The 22,791-nt window shown below is 36.3% G+C and overlaps 1 protein-coding gene across 1 annotated transcript in view; it reads right to left on the bottom strand.

Annotated features, from left to right (window-relative positions):
• The window catches only part of FILIP1 (filamin A interacting protein 1), a gene marked incomplete at both ends in the record, with an annotated part of 210,061 nt that extends 199,688 nt beyond the window's left edge, over positions 1–10,373 (bottom strand). Inside the window, one exon of the mRNA XM_084227829.1 lies at positions 10,335–10,373. Coding sequence (XP_084083955.1) covers positions 10,335–10,373 — 39 coding nt within the window. The remainder of the gene's footprint in view (positions 1–10,334) is intronic.
• Between the last annotated feature and the right edge of the window lie 12,418 nt (positions 10,374–22,791).

Below are 22,791 nucleotides of genomic sequence, written 5' to 3'. Positions count from 1 at the left end.
TCCCCTTTTTATACATGGATACATAAAAAAATTATAGAAGTTAGTGTACAAGACCAGGCAACTTACATTTAACAGAACTGTACTTCGGGCCCATGTAGACTGACCACACAGATCATTTCTTTAATCACACACTAAACTGCTTTTACATACATTTAGTGAGATCACAAATTTACTTACACACTTCAACTTAGATATGCAAAGAAACTGCTTAGATCTTCTACACCAGCCTCCATTACCTGGTTTGTGGAGAGGAATTAAACTTTTTGCGAGACTATTTAAAACACAGACCCACTCAGTAATTGAAACAGTCCCTTCAGGTGATGCTCTGACCTATCTAGAAAAGAAATGCAGATTTCTCAGGCTTCTACTATACCCATATGTATAGTATCTGCTTATCTGCTCTCCAAGATGGTGTCTGGAAAAATGGAAGAAAGCTGTGGTTTATGTGTGGACAGAGAAACACTGAGGTTCCCCCATCTTAGACAATATCCAGGTCTATGTGACTGCTGCTTGCTCCACACCACATAGCATTCCCTGGTTGACAGAGCTCCAGTTCAACTCTTAGCAGAGCTGTAGGGTTCCCCATACTTGTGACAATTTTTATAGCCAACCAATTCACCCAACAATCCACTTCCTGTCTCAGCTTCAGGACACCCCCTCCTCAACAGAATCTGGATAGACTGAAAATATAATTTACCATCTAAGTCAAGATACTTATGAGAATACAACTATTTAACTATTTAAGATATGGCTGTTTAACACACCTCCTTTTCTTTGGGGAAAGCCCAAAGAGGGAAATGCTTCATATGCCATAGGGGAAGACATACATTCTCTTCACCATGGGAAAATTTTGTAACCCAAATTTTCTACACATTCCCTTCATAAACTCAATCAAAACTAAAGGAGAGAAAAAAATAATCTCCTCAACTCCAGAAAGCCTTTTTCCAACTCTATTATCTTATTAAAGGGATCCAGGATCCTACCAGCCTTATCCTGGACCTCTAAGTCTCAGAAATCAACTTTCAAAAACTGTGAATGAAAAATTATTTGATGGAGATGGTAGAAATAAAATGCTTTCTCAGTCATGTTGTGCAGGGAAGTACAGATGCCCTTTTTAAGACACTGTCAGAATCATTAGCTCTTCAGAGGTCAAGGTTTAGCCGAGTTTCAATCCAAGAATTTGTTCTGAATATTCTATGGTTCTGTTATTTTTATCTTTAAAGGCCAAAATGTTTTATATATCAGGTTTCCACTTAGGGCTTTGCTTACTCATTTGTGGGTCTCAAGTCTAAACTGCAAATTTTAATGTTTTTAGAGTGGCATTAAATGGTTTTCCAATATTGAGCAGGTACTATTGATAGGTCCCCAAAGCTTATGAAGTTTCACCAGGGCATTTTAAAGTGTTCAATGATTCATTTATTCTAGTTGCTACCAGGCAGTGGCAACAATTGCATCTCATGTACATTATTTCTGTAGTTGATTGTGGATCATCCTAACTAAAAAATGTTCTCTCTAAAAATGTGCAAGTTTCCAAACATAAACAAAAAAGTACACAAATGCTGAATAATCAGGATTAGGAGGGACCAAGTAAGAAGAGGCCAATTGGAGTTTGTCTAGAAAGGTTTTATAATGCCTTTATGATTAATAAGCCTAAAGAAAACATCTAAAGCTTCTTTGAAATGCTAAGAATGAACGATTGGAGAACAACTGTGCTTCAAAGAGTACCAAAATATGTGAGGCAGTACCTCACTGGGGGCAAAAGGAATCTTACACTCTCAATAAATTATTAAGAAAGGAGTTCAACAAGTTTAGAAGAGTTTCTATTAACTCATCAAGTCAAGCTTACTCCCTCAAAACCCTAAATCCCTGGATTTCCAAAGTAACTTCTTAGGAATTTATGTTGTACAACTGAATATTACCAGAAATGCAATTCCACACTGCATATCCAGATTAGATGAGAGTTAACAAAAGAAAGCTACATATAAGTCTGGAAGTTCTGAAAAATATCCTTAGACCCTTCACATAAATGAAAAGGGGTTTAAGACACCAAATAAAGATGAGACATTCTGCTTTATAAATTATGTCCTTATTTATACACTCTTCATTAACTATCTGCACTAGACAAGACTTATTCCTAGGAATAAAAAGCTATAAATCTTCCTTCTCGTCAACAAATTTTGAGTTGATTATGTATATATATAATATATCTTATATGTGTATATACATGTGTGTATATATGTATATGCGTGTATATATAATTATCATTAGAAAAACGCAAAATAGGGTTAGGAAAAAGTCATAAATATTCTCTTTAAAGTAGGAGCTTGTGAGGAAAAGAAACTCTTTTTGGAAGTGTCTAGGTAAATCAGAGATGCAAATAGATGGAAATTAGATAAACAGTACACTGCAAACAGAAAATGGGGATTAGCCAAATCTCAAATGTTTATGAGGACAGAAGTTGCTTAGGTGATTGAAATACATTTATGAGATCCTCAATTTTTATATCTTCAAATTTCAAAAATCCCACACTTCCATACATCACGTACTAGTTCCCATCAACTACAGAACCTACATCAGAGTTTTATTAATCACTTGACTGTCACAATGTGGTAACATGTGCAAGCTGCTGCTGTTGAGGAAAAGGACCTGATGACCATTAGAAAGGCAAGTAGGCCACGTTTGTGGGACCCAACCTATGATTTTAGAAGCACCTCCCAGCAGTCTCTCACATTTCATCCTGATTTTTTTTTTAAAGTCACATATATCCCACTTTTACTCTCCTCTTGAACTTCCAATATCCCCATCCAGAGGTCAAGGGTCAACAACCTGCTTTTTTTTTCCACAGTGCCCCTAAAGCAACCTTCCATTTCACCTACACAGCCTACCTTCATCTCCTTTCTCCATCTCCAAACAAGCACCAAGCAAAGAGTAGACAGAGAGCCCTAACACATATGCAGCAGATAGTGGTATGACGGTTGGATAACATAAGACCTCTTCCCCCACCCTGCTCTAAGAACTTCGAGACCTGACACTGGGATTTTAAGTAATACTGACTGTTCACCATCTGCTTAGGTCACTAGAGAAGAGCAGCAGATCCATGGGAAAGGGATTCCTTGTGTTCTCTAACACAAGGAACAGGCTGCGTCGGCCCAGCCCTAGGCTCCAGCACCTCTGAAGATCCTCCTCTACCATCTGGAGTGCTTAGAATAAGAAAAACAGCATTTTTAATTAGTGACTATATACTATTTTTTACATCTCTGAGACAGTTCCCAGGGATCTAGCCTTCAGGAATATATCAGCATATGTGGGTCTTTCAGACATTTTACTTTTAAAATTGTGTTTTTGAAGTTACTATGTATGGAAGTATGAGATATCCTGAAGTGACTGATTCATTTCCCGTTTCACTTTTCTTTTTTAATCAATGGAAAAGTTATTCAGTAAGAGGTAGAAGAGAAAGGAGGGGATAAAATATTAGATAACCTTTAATTTAAACATATATAACTGAAAAAATCAAGATACCAAAATATACAAGTACACAAAATTATGAAGGAGAGCAGAATAGTTCTAGGTTAATATTCTATTGTAAAGAAAAGAGGTGAAATCCAAGTCCTGTGCTAAGTATGTAAATAGGTATGGAAAGATATCAGGTAGTTGACAGGTTCATATCCTGTCCTCTTTCTGTGATTATTGAGACATACAAGGAGCTGAATGAAGACTCAAATAGATCCTACACTACACAAAGAAGTAACAGAGGGTACTGGCTGTCCACAAAATACACTTTTTTTCCCCCATAGTAATTAAGTTACAGCTATTCATTACCTAGCTAACTGGTATTTCCCCCAATACCCTTGCATTTCGATATGGTCTTCTGACTCAGACCTCACCACATGGAGTGGACTATTGTGTGCCACTTAAGTGTGGATCTAAAACTATTGGCATACATTCCTCCCACCCTTTTTTCATTCCCACTGATTCGAACCTAGACACAACACATTCTAGTTTCACCATGTAAACAAAGGCATTATCCTCGTGCATCACAGAATAAGATAGAAAGAATCCCCTACATATGAATCCTACAGATCTGTCCCACGGAACCGTAGACTATCATGTAAAAAATGTTTTTTCTTTGAACTACTATCTTTGGGGGGTTTGTTTTACAACCGTTTAACCTTACACTGACTAATTCAGAAGAAAAAGTATACTATATATGCCTTAATATCTTATTAGAGGTCAACTTATTTTTTTATATTAATAGGTATCTTTTTATTGAAATGAGTGAACACTGTGCTAATATTAAAGACATATTAGTGCCCATACCATTTTCCTTGGACTTTTCCGTATGCTCTGGTGAAACTAACAGTTTCTATATTTCTGTGCCTTACAGTTCTACTTTCAGCTTTGTGTAGGATATCAACTAAAGTCAAAGAGTTAATATACCCAGGAGTAGCCCTCAACCAATGACCTAGGAGTTGTTGTATTAATGTCCAAACTTCCTCAGCCCTCATGAGGAATAATTCTAAAATGTGTGCTTTGTGCATATTTTTTTGCTCCTTTTGTTTTTGGTTTGTTTCCCTAACAAAATTAAGCTCCAAGTGCCTTTGTGGTAACTGGCTTACCTGTGTACCCTTTAATGATTTCCTTCATGTCTTTCCATCACTTCCTCCATTTTTCTACCATATTCTCTAAACTTCCCAAATAAACTAATTTCTTGAATCCTTGCTTTATGGTCAGCTTCTGAGAGAATGTAAATAAAGAAAGACAGTTACTTTTTATCCACCAAATCTAAAACAATTCTCTAACATAGCCATTATTATTAGATAGTATTATGGTATTGTGCCATCTTTGTGGACAAAGAAATAAAATCTGTGAGAAGGTATAACCTGACAAAGTTATTGTCAGAACTAGAATTTGAACCCATGACCATCTCATCCAGAAGTTTATGTACCTCCCAATATACTAGACTACCCCAGAAGTGGAAGTTTTCCAATTATCTATTAATACAACTTTTAGCAGTTTTATGATTGGAGGATATATATATATTAGGGAAATTAGACAAAATAGATTCTACATTAGCCTATAATATTTTGTGTTAAAAATGTTTCTGATAGGGCCTCCCCGGTGGCGCAGTGGTTGAGCACTGGGTTGTGAAGCTGCCCACAGCCTCTGCAGCGCCAGTTCGATGCTCGGCTGCTCCCCGGCCACCAGAGGAGGGTCCCACATGGCGTGCAGACCTCTCCTGCCGCCCGCTGCTCCCCTCAGCAGTGTACTTCGGTCCTTCTGCCTGCTCTGCTCCCCGCTCTGGCTCTGGTGAATTTTCTCACCCTCCCGTGCTTCTGACTGTACCCAGTGCTTGTATAAATCAATCAATCAATCATAAAAAAAATGTTTCTGATAACATAATTTGTTAAACAGATATTTTTCAGCCTGAACAGGAAAAAAAATTGCAATTTTATGCTACATACTGACACAAATTTATTTAGCACTTTTTAAATTAGCCAAATACTAACTAAAGCTAATTCATTTGAATAAGTCTGCTTCTTATTTTTTAGTGAAGTACCACTGTTTTATATCTTGTTAATGTTTTTAGAGTATAACATTTCTTCTCTCAGGTGTAGTCACTATAACTCTCCCATCAACCAAATCTGATTCTTAAGATGATACCACACACTTTCTAATAGCAGCCTACCTCTGTTCACTTCCCTATCAAGACTTGCATAAAGAAAAGGATTGCAGCTGAATGCACATCAAACTATAAAAAATTCATAAGGCCTAATGGGCTCAGACATTTTTGTATTTGAACAAAGAATTCAATCTATCTACCTGTGAAATTAATAGAATTTTGGCTTCAGAATTTCAGAAGCTAGTAAACAAACAAAATTTAGAGATATCTGATGAGACAACTACCTTTCCTATGTTTTTCCTAATGCAAGTATTCGTAGGACTAATTCTATAAAAAGAAATACAGAGAGAACAGTCTAAACCTGAGCAGCAGGTTTCTTTATCCTTGTAATACCAATTAATTCTGTGCATTCTATTAGATTTTAAGTTACTAATCTGCCAGGAAAAACTTTATAAAGTTGTCACACAGGCAATATATGGTTAAGATAATGTAAATAGCGTGGAAGTATTACAAGATCCTAGAGAAAAAAAGCTGCTGCCTGTTTACTCTTCACCGCCACCAGATATAATCTAAACATTACATTCCTAAAAGGATATGCAATATCACTTACATTTAGCTTAGGCAATTGCATTCCTCTCCTGGTCTTAGCTGAACTCTGTGGCTTGATCTTAAGCTTTGGTTATTTGAGGTAAACTAACCCTGTGGTCAAGCTTGCCTCAACTGAAGCTAATGTCAATATAGACAGGCATTAAAGGAGAATACTAAAAGCTTAGAAATACTGATTATCTTCAGAAAATGCAATGAGTCAGTTCCTACTCTTATTGATGTCAGATTTTTATAGGGAACATTACATCACACAAAGTTTAAAAAAGAATGGAAGCCAGAATAAACAGAGCTATACATCACAAGTCTTAAGTATCACAGCAGACACATTTTAGCTAATGTAATCATATTCATACCGTTTTTGTCCAGAGAGACCATGGTAATAAAGCAGAAATATGGACATTGGAACATACTTATCTGCCTATAAATATGTAGTTTTACATATAAATAAAAAGGTCTTTGCTTGTTTCCAGAAATGTACATGCTTATACTTATCCAATGACTAAGATGAGATTTTATAGTTTAATTAAATAATAAAATATATTTCAACTTAAAAATATTTCTACCTATTTCAAAAAAAATAATATTGCTCAATAATACAGTATATCATCATTTTATCTCTCAAAACTTAAAAAATTTTATTTCATTGAAGATGTTGTCCTGCCTGATTGAGCTTTATAACAAAGTTATACATAAAGAGTTCAAGTAATGGGATAGTTGTATTGTGCTATGCGGTTTTTTTCTTTCCCAGTTCTCATTTACTGATGATACAAACAAGTGCTTACAGGTCAAATGAGATGATCTCTTGGGTTTGCTTTAAAAATTACTTCAGATATTTTGGAAAAATAAAAGTTAAGAGGTGTAAATGAAACAGTGAAGAATGTTGATAATTATTGAAACTGGATAATATGTATAAGAGGGCACGTTATATTATCTCTCTTTTGTATATGTTTTAAATTCTATAATAAGAGCATAAAACAAAAAATATACTAACTGAATAAAAATCATGTAGTTTCCATTCAAAAGAAAAAAAAAGCAGTAAGAATGAGATACATCAATACATATTAATAAGGATAATTATAATTTTGATTTTATGCTTTAAAATGAACATGTTAGGTACTTTCTATCTTAATATTAATGCAATATGGATCTAAATGTTTTTTTGGTTTTTTTTAAAGATTTGTTTATTTATTTATTTATACAAGCACTGGGTACAGTCAGAAGCACGGGGAGCAGAGCAGGCATAAGGACCAAAGTACACTGCTGAGGGGAGCAGCGGGCGGCAGGACAGGTCTGCACGCCATGTGGGACCCTCCTCCAGGGGCCAGGGAGCAGCCAGGGATCGGACCCCCTCCAAGGACCCCCGGAGCAGCCAGGGATCGAACCCGGCGCTGCAGAGGCTGCGGGCAGCTTCGCAACCCAGCGCTCAACCGCTGCGCCACCAGGGAGGCCCGGATCTAAAAGGTTTTAATAGCAAGTGTTAGGATTAGGCATGATGTGGGAATAGGAAGCTCTTATATACTGTTGACAATGTAAATTAGTACAGCCATAATGAAAACCAGTAAGAAAATTCCTCAAAAAATTGAAAATAGAAATTCCATGCTATACAGTTATCCCACTTCTGGGCATTTACTTGAAGAATACAAAAGCACTCACTTAGAGAGATACATGGTCATCACAGTATTATATACAATAGCCAAGAGTTGGAAACAACCTAAATAAGTGTCCATGGACAGATGAGCGGATAAAGAAGATGTAATATTAATGTGTGTGTGTGTGTGTGTATATATATATATATATACACATATATATGTGGTATTCCAGTCCCATATTTTAGTATCATTCCATTGTGTGTGTGCATATATGTGTGTATATAGATAGATAGATACATACATACATACATACATACATATATATGTATGAATACTACTAAATTATTCCTGCCATTTGCTACATGGACAGATCCAGAGGGTATTATGCTTAAGATCTAGAGGGTATTATCTTACTAAAATAAGTCAGTTAGAGAATATGTGGATGTCATGCATATGTGGTACATAAAGAAATAAACAAATGAACCAGATAAAGCAAAAAAATTTTAGGGTATATCTTTTATAGGGTATGTCCAGTTATACTAGAACATAGCTTTTAGTGTATTTGGACTTAAATGGATATTTAATAATGGGGTTTGTGATTCTATATTAGAGTTCAATCACATATGAGGGGAAAGTTTTTTAAAATTTAAGTACATTTGTTTTTCCACAAAATCAGTTCCTTCGTCATCATACCCTAACTTAAAATAGACACTAGTTCTTACTCTGATGAACAGTGCTTGAGTGCCATCTGGTGACTTTCCTCCACACAGCATGATTTTCCTCTGATCCTCTGGCACGAGAAAACCCTCACACCAGCTTGGTACTACAAACATCAAATTAAAACAAGACCTTATTTGCCAGACAGAAAGATCATCTCTTCAAAGGTGGTAACCCAGAACCTCATAATACAGTAAAATTCATATTTTGAATTGTATAAATGACTTTCCTATTATGGTCAAAAACTATTAATATATGAAGCAAAAGGGGAAAAAAAGATACAATTCATTACTTTTAAATAGTTTGTCAAGTTTTAATATCTTGATTTAGTAGCATGAGTCACTAAGTGATCGTGAAACTTGAAATCAGAAAAGCAGGTATCATGTGTTTAGTATGAACTTAGTATAAGTGACGAAAACTTCCTATTTTGAAGATAAAATTTGAAATATTCACTTTTTTTCCATACTTTCCCTTAGTCAGAAAGTGAAGTCAAGAGAACAAGAAACAGTCGTCATTCATTACAACTTTGTTTTGTTTAATAACTTACAAAAAACACTATTTTCAGTAGTCATATTTTAAACAGCAGTGTTATTCTGAGATTGTGATGCATGTAACTCAGGATAAAGCAAATAAGTTATTATGTAATATACTATTTCTTTCATCCCTAGTGTCATTCAGAACCTTGAAATAAAAATGTAAAACAAAGGCAGTTAGTAAAACCCCCATAGTCTTAAATTTGAAGTGGATGTATTATTCTAATGGAGGATATAATTAACTCTTAAAAAATTCCTGGCTCTCTTTATTGAAAAGGCCTAAAAACAATGATATATCATAGTATGACTTAATGAGTGATAATATGTCCATTTAGTAATAGTTATTAAATGCTTAAAGAGCATAAATCTTTACAAATTGTATATGATTGAAGACAGAAATTAAAAGAGAACAAGGATAGATTGATACCAGATGATTTATTACAGCATTTGGGTATTGTCAAAGATTGTATTATTATAATAATAGAGTTATTTTCACAATAAAAAGAGATTTCTAAAACCAAATTGTAAATTTAATTCCCTGGTTTATAGTGCTATTTGTCAGCGAAAATAGACATTCTAGGTTCTGTGTGGAATCCAGGTTGATCAAGACAGGATTGGAAATAAGAGAATGGAGCACCGTGGAGACATTATGTAGCGGAAAGGAAATGACCTTTAGAGACAAACCTATGTAACAGGTTGAGTATCAGCTTTATTTGCTACTGTGAGGTCTTCGCAGCTTTCTTTACCTTACAGAACCTCAGCTTCCTCGTTTGTGGAATGGTGGTAACAACTACTCTATAGTTACTGCAATAAGTGATAAGACAATAAGTGATTAAAGTTGTTAATGCAATAGCTAGCACTAAAGAAAAGCTAAATAAATGTTCTCTCTCTCTCTCTCTCTCTCTCTCTCTCTCTCTCTCCCCCCACCGCCATTTTTAAATGTATTTCACCCTGTTACACCTAACTTCAATATCATTAATTATGAAGTTATACAGTCTCAAGGTATAACTATGATGGCCTGACAAATCTGAAAAGAAACCTTAATTTTTAGGTGATTGATTTAAGTTTTGATAAATACATTTGGATTTTTTCACTTAGCGAAATCATAAATCTAAATTTGAAAATCAAATTATCTCATTCAAAACACTGCTACTAACTTACAAACCAAAATAGAGTAGAATTAACATAACAAATATTTATTAGAGGTTATTAATAAGCCAAAAACAAGAAGTCAGGAAAGGGAATAAAATAATGGATATAAAGTCTTACCACAGCCACTGTCACTGCTTTCCAAAAGTTTCTGGGCATTGTAGTTTGCTAAGAAATTCAAATATGGAAAATTTTAGAAAATGATTTCTCTGTTTTTAAGAGCCCAACCAAAATTGTTTTCAAAGAGTCCTTCCTTGGTTAGCTCAAAAGCAAAATAAAATGATAGTGCACAGATATTTTCATCTAGTTTGCAATGTTTCATTGTATATCCCAGTCTATCCAATATGTCACTTTAATTGCGTTTTTGTGTGGGAAGTATTGTCTCCTACCAAAGCAAGTTCTTTATTTGGTCAGAGAGGAGATTCAGAGAAAAACAAGTAAGACAAGTTTCGTTTACATACTAGTGGGAGTCAAGTCTGCATTGAGGAAATATTTGTCATGCTCACCACATTTTTGTAATATGCTTGTCTCACAGAGCCAGTATATAACTTTGAAGAAAGAAGAATGGCTGTTTTATATAATGCTGGAGAAAAAACTTTCTGCCACCTAGCTTCCCTCCTACAAGATAGCCAGATAATTATGAGATTAAATTATTTTTTCTAAAATATAACTTCAATTCTGAATCTTGCTTAGAATTTCCTAAGGTCCTTTTCCTAACCCTTTGTTCAATTTCTCTCTATTCCACATGTAAGTTGAACCACCCAATATTTATCTTTTTCCTTCTGTTTTAATTTGCTTACCATAATCCCTTCCAGCTTCATCCATGTTGCCTCAAGTGGCATGAGTTTATTCTTTTTTTTTCATCACTGAGTAGTATTCCATTGTGTATAGATAGAAAGATATGGGGAGAGAGAAGAGTCAAAACAGGGGAGGGAAGAGCACAAGGCATGGTGGAGATGGGTCACAGGTGCTGAGGTGGTGGGAAAACTACAAGATTAGCCTAAGGGGAGAAATCAAATACTGTCCAAAAATTAATGATGATGTAAGAAAAAAAATTTAATTAAAAAAAATTCCTAAGGTCTACTTTTTGTCGCCTGTTGTACCCAGTAGCAGGATCCAAATTAGTCGCCTCATACTACTGTTCACCCTACTACAACTGCTTAAAATGAATTTTATCCAAAATCCTAATAATCTCTCAAATCCCAGCTCAACTCCTCTCTTATTTATCAGAGGTTTCTAAGTCTTTATAGTTCACACAAATATTCCTTCTGTATGACCATAGCATCTCCTCTCTAAATTTTTTTATTAGCATTCAGTAAAATACTCCTTTGTACCCTAGCCATTTTGAGCAGCCAATTTTCATAGTCTTAATGATTATTCATGTTGTTTTGCTAGTTTTTCTTTGGTTATTTATATTGTGCAAATTAGCAAAATCATCTGATAGTTTTTTTCACTTTCTGACTTATTTCACTTAGTATAAGCACCTTAAGATCCATCCATTTTGTCCCAAAAGACACTATTTCATCTTTTTTAGTAATTAAGTAGTATTTCATCAGTATATATTCCAAAATTTATCTAGTCATCTGATGATGGGCATATAAGTTGCTTCCATAACTTGGCTATTGTGGATAATGCTGCTATGAACAGAGGAGTGCATAAAAATTTTCATATCTTTGGACAAATAACTAGAAGTGTTGTTGCTAGATCATATGCTATCTCCATTTTTTTTTTTTGAGGCATCTCCATACTGTTTTCCATAGAAACTGTACCAAATTACATTCCCACCAAGAGTTAATGAGGGAGCCTTTATCTCCACATCCATAATATCTGTTGTTTCCAATCATCTTGACACAGGTTCTCACAGGGGGAAGGCAATCACTCATAGTGGTTTTGACTTGCATATTCTTCATAATAAAGGATTATGAACTTTTTTTTCATGAGCCTGTAGTCCATGGCTATGTTCTTTGGAGAAGTGTCAACTCGATTCTGATTCAATCTATCCGAAGATAGTGTCAGTTATTACAAGTGCTCAGTCTCTCATGACTGCCTACAACTTGTGAAACCAGTCACAAATCCAACTTGCTACCTGCGCTCAATAAATTTGCTAGAACAGCTCATGAATTCTGGAAACCCACTTATTCACTAGAGCACCAATTCATTACAAAAGATAGAGCTTACAAATAGATATTTGGGAAACATGCATAGGATAAGGTATGGGGAAAGTCACTGATCTTTTCTGTCCTCTGTGGGTGTGCTTCTCCCACAAAATATCCACATGTTTATAGTTCTCCAATATCTACCTTTGAGCTTTTTTTTTTTTTTAAAGATTTATTTATTTATTTATACAAGCACTGGGTACAATCAGAGGCGCAGTAGGGTGAGAGAATTCACCAGAGCCAGAGCGGAGAGTAGAACAGGCAGAGTGAGGAAGTACACTGCCGAGGGGAGCAGCAGACAGCAAGAGAGGTCTGCGCATCATGTGGGACCCTCGCCCAGAGGCTGGGGATTGAACGGGCGCTGCACAGGTTGCGGTCAGCTTTGCAACCCAGCACTCAACCGCTGTGCCACCGGGGAGGCCCTACTTTTGAGCTTTTATGGAAGTTTCATTATATATTCATGACTGATTAAATTATTGGTCATTGTCAACTGAATTAAAATCTCTAGTCCCTCTACCCTCCCCAGAGATCTGGAAGTTGGGAGTGGAAGTTCAACTCTCTAATAACTTGCTTGTTTCCACTGGTGACCAAGCCCCATCTTTAAGTACTACAAGAAAAAGTTAACCCATTAACAAACAAGACACCTTTATTACTCTCAACACTTTGGAAATTCAAAGGTTTGGGTATCTGTGTACATAAAGAACAAAAGAAATATATTTGGTTATTTGAATGAACAAATTATATATTGTTGATTGATCACAATATCACAGATACCAATGAAGCAAAAATAATTACTATATTTGTATTAATGTTTTATAGTTGTATTAATGTTTTCAATAATTCATTCCCTCCTTTACTGTAAATAAAGTATGTTTCCCTGCCCACTATGGGCTTGGATATCTCACTTGATTTGGTCAGTGGAATATTCACTATACAACACTTCCAAACAGAAACTTTTAGAGTAATTGTAAGATTCTGAAAATTTCTTAACTCTTGTGCCCTCTTCCATAAGAACAGCAAGTTGTACGTAAGGTTTTCTAGTGCAGGTCCCAAAATATATTGAGATTATAGAAAGACACACCCTGCACTCTAGGGTAGAATCATAGCTTCCAATAGCTGACAATATAAAGCCAAACAAGAAATAAATATTTGTTATTGTAAACTGCTGAGAATTTGAGATTGCCATATAGTAAAAGCTGACTAATATAAGACCTAATATGCTGCAACTAGTATGTCCTGTATCCAGAAAATCTCATTTAACTAACACATTAGTCCTAAACTTTATATTTTTTATTATCCTCATTTTACATAAAAACAAGTATGAGAAGTGACTAATCCAAATGTCACAGCGCTAGGAGATTTCAGAATCAGACACATGTGGAATTGAAATTAAATTCTGCCCCTTATTAAATGTAGCATGATAGGCATAATATGATCTCATTAAAGTTCAGTCATATGTAAAATAGAGTTAATACTTAAGTTCTTCTAAAATGTACTTACAAGGGTTGTTAGGAGAATTATATTAAATAATGTGTGTGAAAGACCAAATGATTTAATGAGTGCCTTGACTTATATCACCCCTAAATCAAGCTCTGAGACAAAGACTTGGCATGATAGTTTCAGAATTGTGTATAAGTCAGGAAAGTAAGATAGCAAAAGAGAAAGAAACATCAATAAAATGTTAGGTTATGATATCTGCATTGTAGCATAAACTGAATTTCACTTTTGTGCATGTGGCTAAATAATACACCATTGTGTAAATACATCACATGTTATTTATTCATTCATCAGTTGATGGACATTTGGATTGTTTTCATCTTTAGCTAATATGAATAACACTGCTATGAACATTTATGCCCCGGATTCTCTGTGTAAATTTGTCTTAATTTCCTCGTAGGAAATATACCTATCTAGGGGTGGTATTGCTGGCTCACATGCTTAGTCTATGCTTAAATTTTTGAGGAACTTACAAACTGTCTTCCAATGATACACCATTTTACATTTCTACCAGTAATTTGTGATGATTCTAATTCCTCCACATCCCAACATATACCTTTCATTACCTCTCTTTTTATTATACCTAGAGGGTGTTAAGTGGTATTTCATTGAGAGTTTGATTTGTAGTTCCCTAATAATTTGTGATGTTGAGCATTTTTTCATGTTTATTGGTTATCTGTATATCATCATTGAAGAAACATCTATGCATTTGCTCATTTTTATTTTTTTCTGTTTCTATTGAACCATTGTCTGCCTACTAATTTTTTTTTTCTTTACCACCACCATCCATTCTATCCCCTATGTCCCCTTATCAGTCCCCTCCCTCTTAATCTCAGAGTGCGCATGATGATTACTGGCTTTCACTGTTTTGTTTTTTTATTTTTAATTTTTTAAAGATTTATTTATTTATGCATATAAGAACTGGGGTACAGGCCAGAGGTACAAGGACTGGGGGGGGGAGGGATTGGTTAGAGGAGTGGGGAGCAAAACAAGCAGACTAACTGAAATACACTGCTGAGGGGAGCGGCAGGAGAGACAGGAGAGGTCTGCTACGCCAGGTGGGCAGCTTCCTGGCCACTGAGGATCAAACCGGTGCTGCAGAGGCTGCAGATAGCTTCACAGTGCTGCACTTAACCCCTTGCGCCACCAGGTAAGCCTTTCACTGGTTTTTGAAAGTGTTTGACATTATTGAATTTTCTGCTATGTAAATTCCATTATTTGTTTTTATAATTCTAACTTGCTTTACTACACATAATTCTCTCAAATTCCCTCCATTTTGTTGAAAATGACTGCATTTCATCATTTCTTATGGTTGAATAGTACTCCATAGTGTGGGTATACCACAACTTCTTGATTCAATCATCCATATTTGGGCTACTCCCATGATGCTACTATGAACATTGTAGAACATATGGATTTTTGTGTTGAGGGTTTCAATTTGGCTTTATTCCCAATAGTTGGATTCCTGGGTCATATGGTATTTGGATTTTTTAAGGTAAATCCAGATTGCTTTCCACATAGTTGTACCAGTTTACATTCCCACAAACAGTGTAATAGGGGTCCTCCATCACTTGCTATTGGAGGTCTTTTTAATATGTGTCATTCACACGGATGCAAAATGGTAGCTCACTGTGGTTTTAAACTACTGGAAGTGATAAACATTCTTTCATGTCTATTAACCACCTGGAAAACTCTTTGGTGCATTCTTAGCTGGTATCTGCTGCCATTTATTTATTGGGTCATGTGGTTTTTGAATTGTTGAATTTTGTGAGTTTTTCTATATATCTTGGATATTAATCCCCTATCAGTTTTATATTGTATGAATATTTTCTCCATTCAGTATGGTGTCTTTTTAATCATCTTATATTTTCCTTTGTTGTATAAAAGCTTTTAAATCACATTTGATATAATTTAATGTATTTTGTTTTTAATTTACCTTGCCATGCAGGACAAGTCACTAAGAGCATCTTTTGACATTGATGTCATGAAACGCATTTCCAATGTCTTTCATCTGTGTATTTTATTGCTGTAGATCTCCAATCTGTAATCCAATTGGAGTTTATTTTTGTGTATTTTTACACAGCACCATTTATTAAAGAAACTGTCCTTTCACCCATTATATGGTCATAGCTGCTTAATCATAGATTAGATACTGATATGTCATGGATTTATTTCTGGGCTTTCAGCTATATTCCATTGATGCATATACCCATTTTTTGTGCCAATACTATATTGTTTTTAGGACTGTTGCTTTATAGTAAAGTTGAAATCAGCAAACATTACATCTGTTTTTCTCCTTTTTCCTCAGTATTGCTTTTGCAATTCAAAGCCTTTTGTGGTGACATAATTTCAATATTTTTTATAAAACTTCTTTGAAAAATATTGCTTGTATTTTTGATGGGAGATTGTGTTGAATCTATCCATCATTCCATAGCAGTTACTTTCCCCCCTATGTTTATCAAACCCCAGATGAGTGAGAAATTCTGGCATAGATAGAGCAGGAAAGAGAAACAAGCTGATCCTAAGGGTATGGTCCCCAAACCAGGACCTAGCTCATTGTAGCAGATTAATAAATCTTGGTCGAAAGAATTAATGACTTAATCCTGAAAATTACTTAGCAGTGTTTTCAAATTTGCAATTCTGATTTCATTCAATAATTATACTGTTTCTCTGACCTGTCAATCAGAGATCAATCTGTCATAAGGCTTGAAAAGAAAATTCTACAAAACATTTGAAGGGAGAACTAGTCTACAAGCTCTTATATGGGAGATTAATCTGAGATTCTGACTTACTCCCATATCCTGCAAAAATTAGAAAAACTTGTTTGAACCTAAAGAAATTCTCCCATATATTCTGTGTGCCCTTCTTATGACAGTAATGTTCCCTCCCAATCTGGCAGAAAATGTAGTTTAAGCTAAAAATAGCAGAGACAGAAAAAAGGAACATTTTCACTCCTTGGTGACTCTGCAAAGAACACTATCATTTTCTATGAAATTATTCAAACAAAACAAAAAATGTGAAATACATTTATAAAAAAAAAAAACAAAAAAATTTCCAGATGCATTAGTATATTCAAATAGAACAACTCTGACACCAAGTGGTTAAAAAAAAAGTTATTGTCCAAGATTCACTGTCAATAGCATCTTTCTTTTTTTTTTTTAAATGTTTTTTTTTTTTTAAGATTTATTTATTTATACAAGCACTGGGTATAGTCAGAAGCGCGGGAGGGTGAGAGAATTCACCAGAGTCAGAGCAGGATGCAGAACAGGCAGAAGGACAGAAGTACACTGCTGAGGGGAGCAGCGGGCGGTAGGAGAGGTCTAGCGCGCCATGTGGGACCCTCCTCTGGTGACCGGGAAGCAGCCGGGGATCGAACCGGCACTGAAGAGGCTGCGGGCAGCATCGCAACCCAGCGCTCAACCGCTGCGCCACCGGGGAGGCCCTTCAATAGCATCTTTCATGTAATCACTTTTTTTTTTTTTAGGTCTGCAAAGTTTATTTCAGAGATAACATGCTTATATGGAGCTTTAACAGAGAGTTTCAACATGACATTTGTACAAAAAAATCAGGAACTCATCTGTGAGGACAATTGTCTCTGCCTTGTGAATAAAAGAGCTAATGTCAAAAAATATTTTTTAAAATCCAAGGCACCAAGCTATAATCTGTAACACAAGTGCAGTCCTCTGAATAGTAAAAAACTAAACAGTCAGAAAGAACAATGATTTCCTTTTCTTAATGCAAGATTGATGCCTAAAAAGGGACAAGGAACTATTTCAAACTATTTGTAAGTTAACAGAACACTTATTATTAGCATTAGGACAATTAAGATTGTCAATGTTAAACTTTAAGCAGGTGTTGAAGTTATTTCAGGAAACATTGTGTCGGTGCAAGCACCTGTGCACCGGGGCAGCATAGGTCTGCTCCTGTACATAGTTGCAGCCAAAGAGTAGATAAATCAAGCACATTTTGTGTCCATATTCCCAGACTGAGTGTGTCCTAAAAACAGAATTGCAGAGTACAGAAAAAAAATATACAGTTAATATTTATAGAACTAAACACATCCCACCAGATCAACAGTCAAAAACTGCTCCAAGTACCAATATGCACTTCAAAATGCAAGACTGACAAGCACTGAAGATGCAACTGTTTCCAAGCTTTTCATACTCCCTGCTTTGGGGGTCTAAGTGCAGCACTCAGCTGGCATGCTAAGACTGAGTTCTAAATGTTACTTATTTAGAAACACAGCTCAGAGTTAGTACCCATGGTGAGGTGATTTTTTTAAAACACATTACATCTTGCAAGCTTCAGTGTTTGTATATTAGAAACAATCCAACAAAGTCCTTGTGAGCCATTAACCCAATCATGTTCTTCACATGATCATATGTGGGTTTTTAATTGCTAACTTAATGATATTGTGAAACAGAATAAACACTTTAAGATTTCAAATATGTACTGAGAGAAAAAACACTTCTTTTGTAGAGATCCTTTTAGAAAATCAAGAGTGACCATTTTACAAAGATACCCTTGATGCATATTCATACCTGAATTGCAAGGAAAAACCAAGAATGAGAGACCAAGGAGATTTTTACAGAAACAAAAACAAAAGCAACTTCTTTACTCAGAACCTTTGTTTATGAACCAGGGACAAGATAATATAAGCACCTTCTGAGATATGGGTTGTTTTTTTTTTTCTTACATAGGACTGGGGTGTAAGCCAGAGGTGCCGGAGGTGAGAGGATTCACCAGAGACAGTGGAGAGCAGAAAGGGCAGATTTACTGAAACAGGCTGCTGAGGGGATCAGCAGGCAAGACAGGAGAGATCTGCTGCACCATATGTGGGTTAGCTCCATGGCCAGGGATCCAGCTCAGGCTGTAGAGGTGCTAGTGCTGAAACTTAACCCCCAAGCCACCAGGGAAGCCCCTTTTGAGATATGGTAAGGTGACTTCTTTGTTTTCCTTTTTCCTTGGATGGTCATTTTCTTTGCCATATTCAAGTTAGAGGTGGGGAAATTTTGGGAAATGGTCCTCGAAGTTGAAATCCAGGGTGAAGGATGAATTCTCTTTCTAGGCATACAAGGTTTAGTTTACATAGCCCGTTGAGCAGAAACAGATTTATTTTTCTTGTCATCTAAACTCATCTGGGGCTTTGGTGTGATACAGCATAAAATCTTACAGATAATGTTTTTGGCTTGATATCAGGAGGGATACTGGACACTTGATTTAGTCTCACAGTGTCGATAAACTTGTCATTTATCCACTCCTGTGCCCTTGGTCCCACTGTATTGCTGCTTTTGTTTGCCTTTCTGATTTTTGCTGCTGTTATTCATTATTTTGGTGTACAGTCTACTGCCCTTTAATTGCATCAAAGAATCTTTCATAGTTTTTGTTGGAAAGTTTTTACATCACCATTAAAAAAAGTTTTTGTGTTTATTGATTTGGCTAGGAGTCACATCTAAAAAGGCAGTTTGAGGGCCTTCTCATTTTCAAAACATGTTTTGGGTTTTGTGGATGAATTCATGCCATTTATAGAGGCTGATGAAGTCACTTGCAGACTGCAAGCTGCTTCATAATGTCAATCCTCTTTTTTCTTTCTAATCTTTCCCTCAAACTCTGTTAACAAAATTCTGTTGTTTTCCCTCTGTGTTTGTTAGACTTATCTTGAGTTTTTATTTTGATGTCCCCTTTCCAAAGCAGTACTCTCTGCTTTTCTTGATCTTGACTGCTTTGCTTCTTTTTAATCTTTTTTGGTTGTTGCCCATCATCAGATTGTAAGAATTCTTCTTCTTGCCCCTAAGCTTCTTGCTTTGCCATCTTTTTTTTTCCTTCATTGATTTCTTTTTATAGTTTTTCATCTTCTTTTTCTTTATTCATGAGCAAGTTATCATTTTTTGTTGTTGTTATGCCAAAATTTCCTTTGCATCCTGGGCACTAAGTTCCTAGTGTGCATTTATTGCAAGACTCTTTAGTCTTGTAACCTCACATCTTTTAGTGGTTTTAGAAAGTGTTTTTCTTTTATTATTAGTCACACCTAATGTATTTTGTGCAACTAGGATATGCTGAACAGGAATTACTTTATAGGAAAAAAGAAAACGGTGGTGCTCATTTTTTTTTAAAGTACTCCTGACTTTGTGCTTTTTTTTTTTTAAGATTTATTTACTTATTTATTTATTTATACAAGCACTGGGTACAGTCAGAAGCGTGGGAGGGTGAGAGAATTCACCAGAGCCAGAGCAGGGAGCAGAGCAGGCAGAAGGACCAAAGTACACTGCTGAGGGGAGCAGTGGGCGGCAGGAGAGGAATGCGTGTCATGTGGGACCCTCCCCCGGTGGCCTGGGAGCAGCCGGGAATCGAACCAGCGCAGTAGAGGCTGCGGGCAGCTTCGCAACCCAGCGCTCTACCGCTGTGCCACCGGGGAGGCCCGGTGGTGCTCATTTTTGATATGCTGGGTGAAAGAGAGGGGGGTTGATTCTTTTGGATTTGCCTATTTGTATTAATAGAAAGTGGATGCCAACTGATTGTAGAAGATTACCGTTATAAACACAGGATGTTTCACCATGGGTGCCTCTTAGTAACGGGGGTTGGCATCTGTCTACTCATTTCTGACATCTGGGGACATCTCCACACAACTCCCCAAGGAGAGCTTCAATGCTAATGCTTGCCTTGATGGATGACTGCACATTTGCCTCAGATGATGCTTCCATGCTCACAGGATGAATCCATGCTCATGTCGGTGAGCTTTCTACACCCTCAGGGAGCCCCTCCATACTCATCCCAGGAAACCTTTCCATGCTAACCTGGGGGTTGAGTCAATGCGCACCTTGGAGAATTCTTCCAAATTTGCCTTAGGAGGTGCTTCACTGCTCACCTTGGGGTTGGGAGGTGATTCCTTGCAGTTCTTGAGGGATGTTTCCACTTTTACCTCAGAGGGTGACTCAACACTCCCCTCAGGGGATCTGCACATCTGCCTTGAGGGGCACATCAACATTTGGGAGCTCCCAGGTTTACCTCAGGGAATGTGTTCCTACTTTCTCTAAGGGAGGCATAGACACTGCTGACTTGCAAAGCACAAAGGCAGCCTTTATTTATTTATTTATTTGTTTTTTAAATGTATTGATTTTTTGTCTGTCTTTTTTTTTTTTTAGATTTATTTATTTATTTATACAAGCACTGGGTACAGTCAGAGTGCGGGAGGGTGGGAGATTTCACCAGAGCCAGAGGGGAGAGCAGAGCAGGCAGACTGATGAAGCACACTGCTGAGGTGAGCAGCGGGCGGCAGGAGAGGTCTGCGCGCCATGTGGGACCCTCACCCAGCGGCCGGGGATCAAACCGGTGCTGCAGAGGCTGCACGCAGCTTCGCAACCCAGCGCTCAACCGTTGCGCCACCGGGGAGGAAAGGCAGCCTTTAGATCATCACTGCTGTGGCTATGCAGAGGCATATTAAAATACTGGATTAAAGTAGTCTGGGTGCCTGGAGCATCTTTTCCAGGAACTGATAATGAAGCAGCAATTTTGCTTTTCACTATTAATGTTTTTGTTGGGACTAGCAGGTGAGAGATCAAATTATTCTCCTAAATAATTTATTCATTATTACCAATTATTTATTATCAATGATTATAATTATTATCACTTATTAATTGATAATCAGGTGGCTTCTTCCACTTGTTCTATTTCTATAGATGGATGTCATTTGCTGAGTCTTCTATTCCAAGATAAGTTTCTTGCTTTATTTTTATTTTCTTGGCAGAACAATTTTGAAGACCTGCAGATGATGTAGACATGTGTTTCTGTAAACCATAAGTCTCCTGCTCTAGTTTTCCTATAGATATTAAATGGTTATCACCAGCTTTGCTCTCAGGGTTCATTGTCATAGAGCGTTTCCATGACCATCTTTTTTGACAATAATCAAAACCATTGCTCTGGTCCAGTGTAAGATAAATAACAGATTTGAATATCTTCCTCTATATTTCCCCTATTTTGCCCCCTGCTGGTAGTTTCCTCTGTTCATCTTTTCTTTCTGCACCCTTAGTTTCTATTTTTCTTCCATCTGTTTTTCATATTGGATCTTTTTCAAGCAGCTGTGTTTCCTTATAAGCATATTGTTTTCTTTTTCTCCTCCCTGTGCTCCTTTACCAATTTTTGTTTTATCAGTACATCACTTTTCAGCACAGGTCCATCTATTATTGATTTACATGTTGATCCTGTGTCTGAGTATTTAGATGGAAAAGAGTTAAGGCCACTTTGATTCTTTCTTCAACACAAGTGTGAGTAGTAGCTATGACCCACTCCCTCATCTCTCTTAGGGACATGTGCTGTGGCAAGGGAGTAATCTGTTGTGCTCTGAAAACCTGAAGTGCCAGCTGTGCCTTGATAATTTTAAAGAAAGAATACAGTATTGCTACCTACTTAAGTCTTCTGTGAGAATTAAGTTTAAAAATTAATAACCCCACTTTGTGGTATATATGCAGAGAATATGAAATTATCAACTCAAAAAATTATATGCACAACATTTTTATTGCACATAGCTCGGATATTAAAGCAACCTGTGTGCTCACTGATAGAGGTTTAGATTAAGAAAACATGCTGTATCCACGTAATGAAAGAAAAGACTAAATGTCACCATTTATAAGGAACCAGAAGGAACTCAAGAGAATTGTGTGAAGTAAAGCAAAGCAAAAAAAGACAAATATTGAATATTTTCATATATGTGAGTAAAACAAGGACACTCCTATATATATATATATATATTGAGATGTCTGAGATTAAGAGGAGTAGGGAGGGAGAAAGGGTTAAAGAGTTATAAGGGATGGTAATTGATTACTTAAAAAGAAAGAAAATAAATATTAATCTTGTCCAAAAGAAATACTCTGAACAATGCTTCACCAAATATATGGCCACTTCAAGTCCCAGTAAAATTGACATATAAA

Source organism: Talpa europaea (assembly GCF_964194135.1).
Source record: "Talpa europaea genome assembly, chromosome: 2".
NCBI classification, from domain to species: domain Eukaryota; kingdom Metazoa; phylum Chordata; class Mammalia; order Eulipotyphla; family Talpidae; genus Talpa; species Talpa europaea.
Note: the sequence above shows the minus strand (reverse complement) of the source record. Positions and strands in the feature narration are given on the sequence as shown.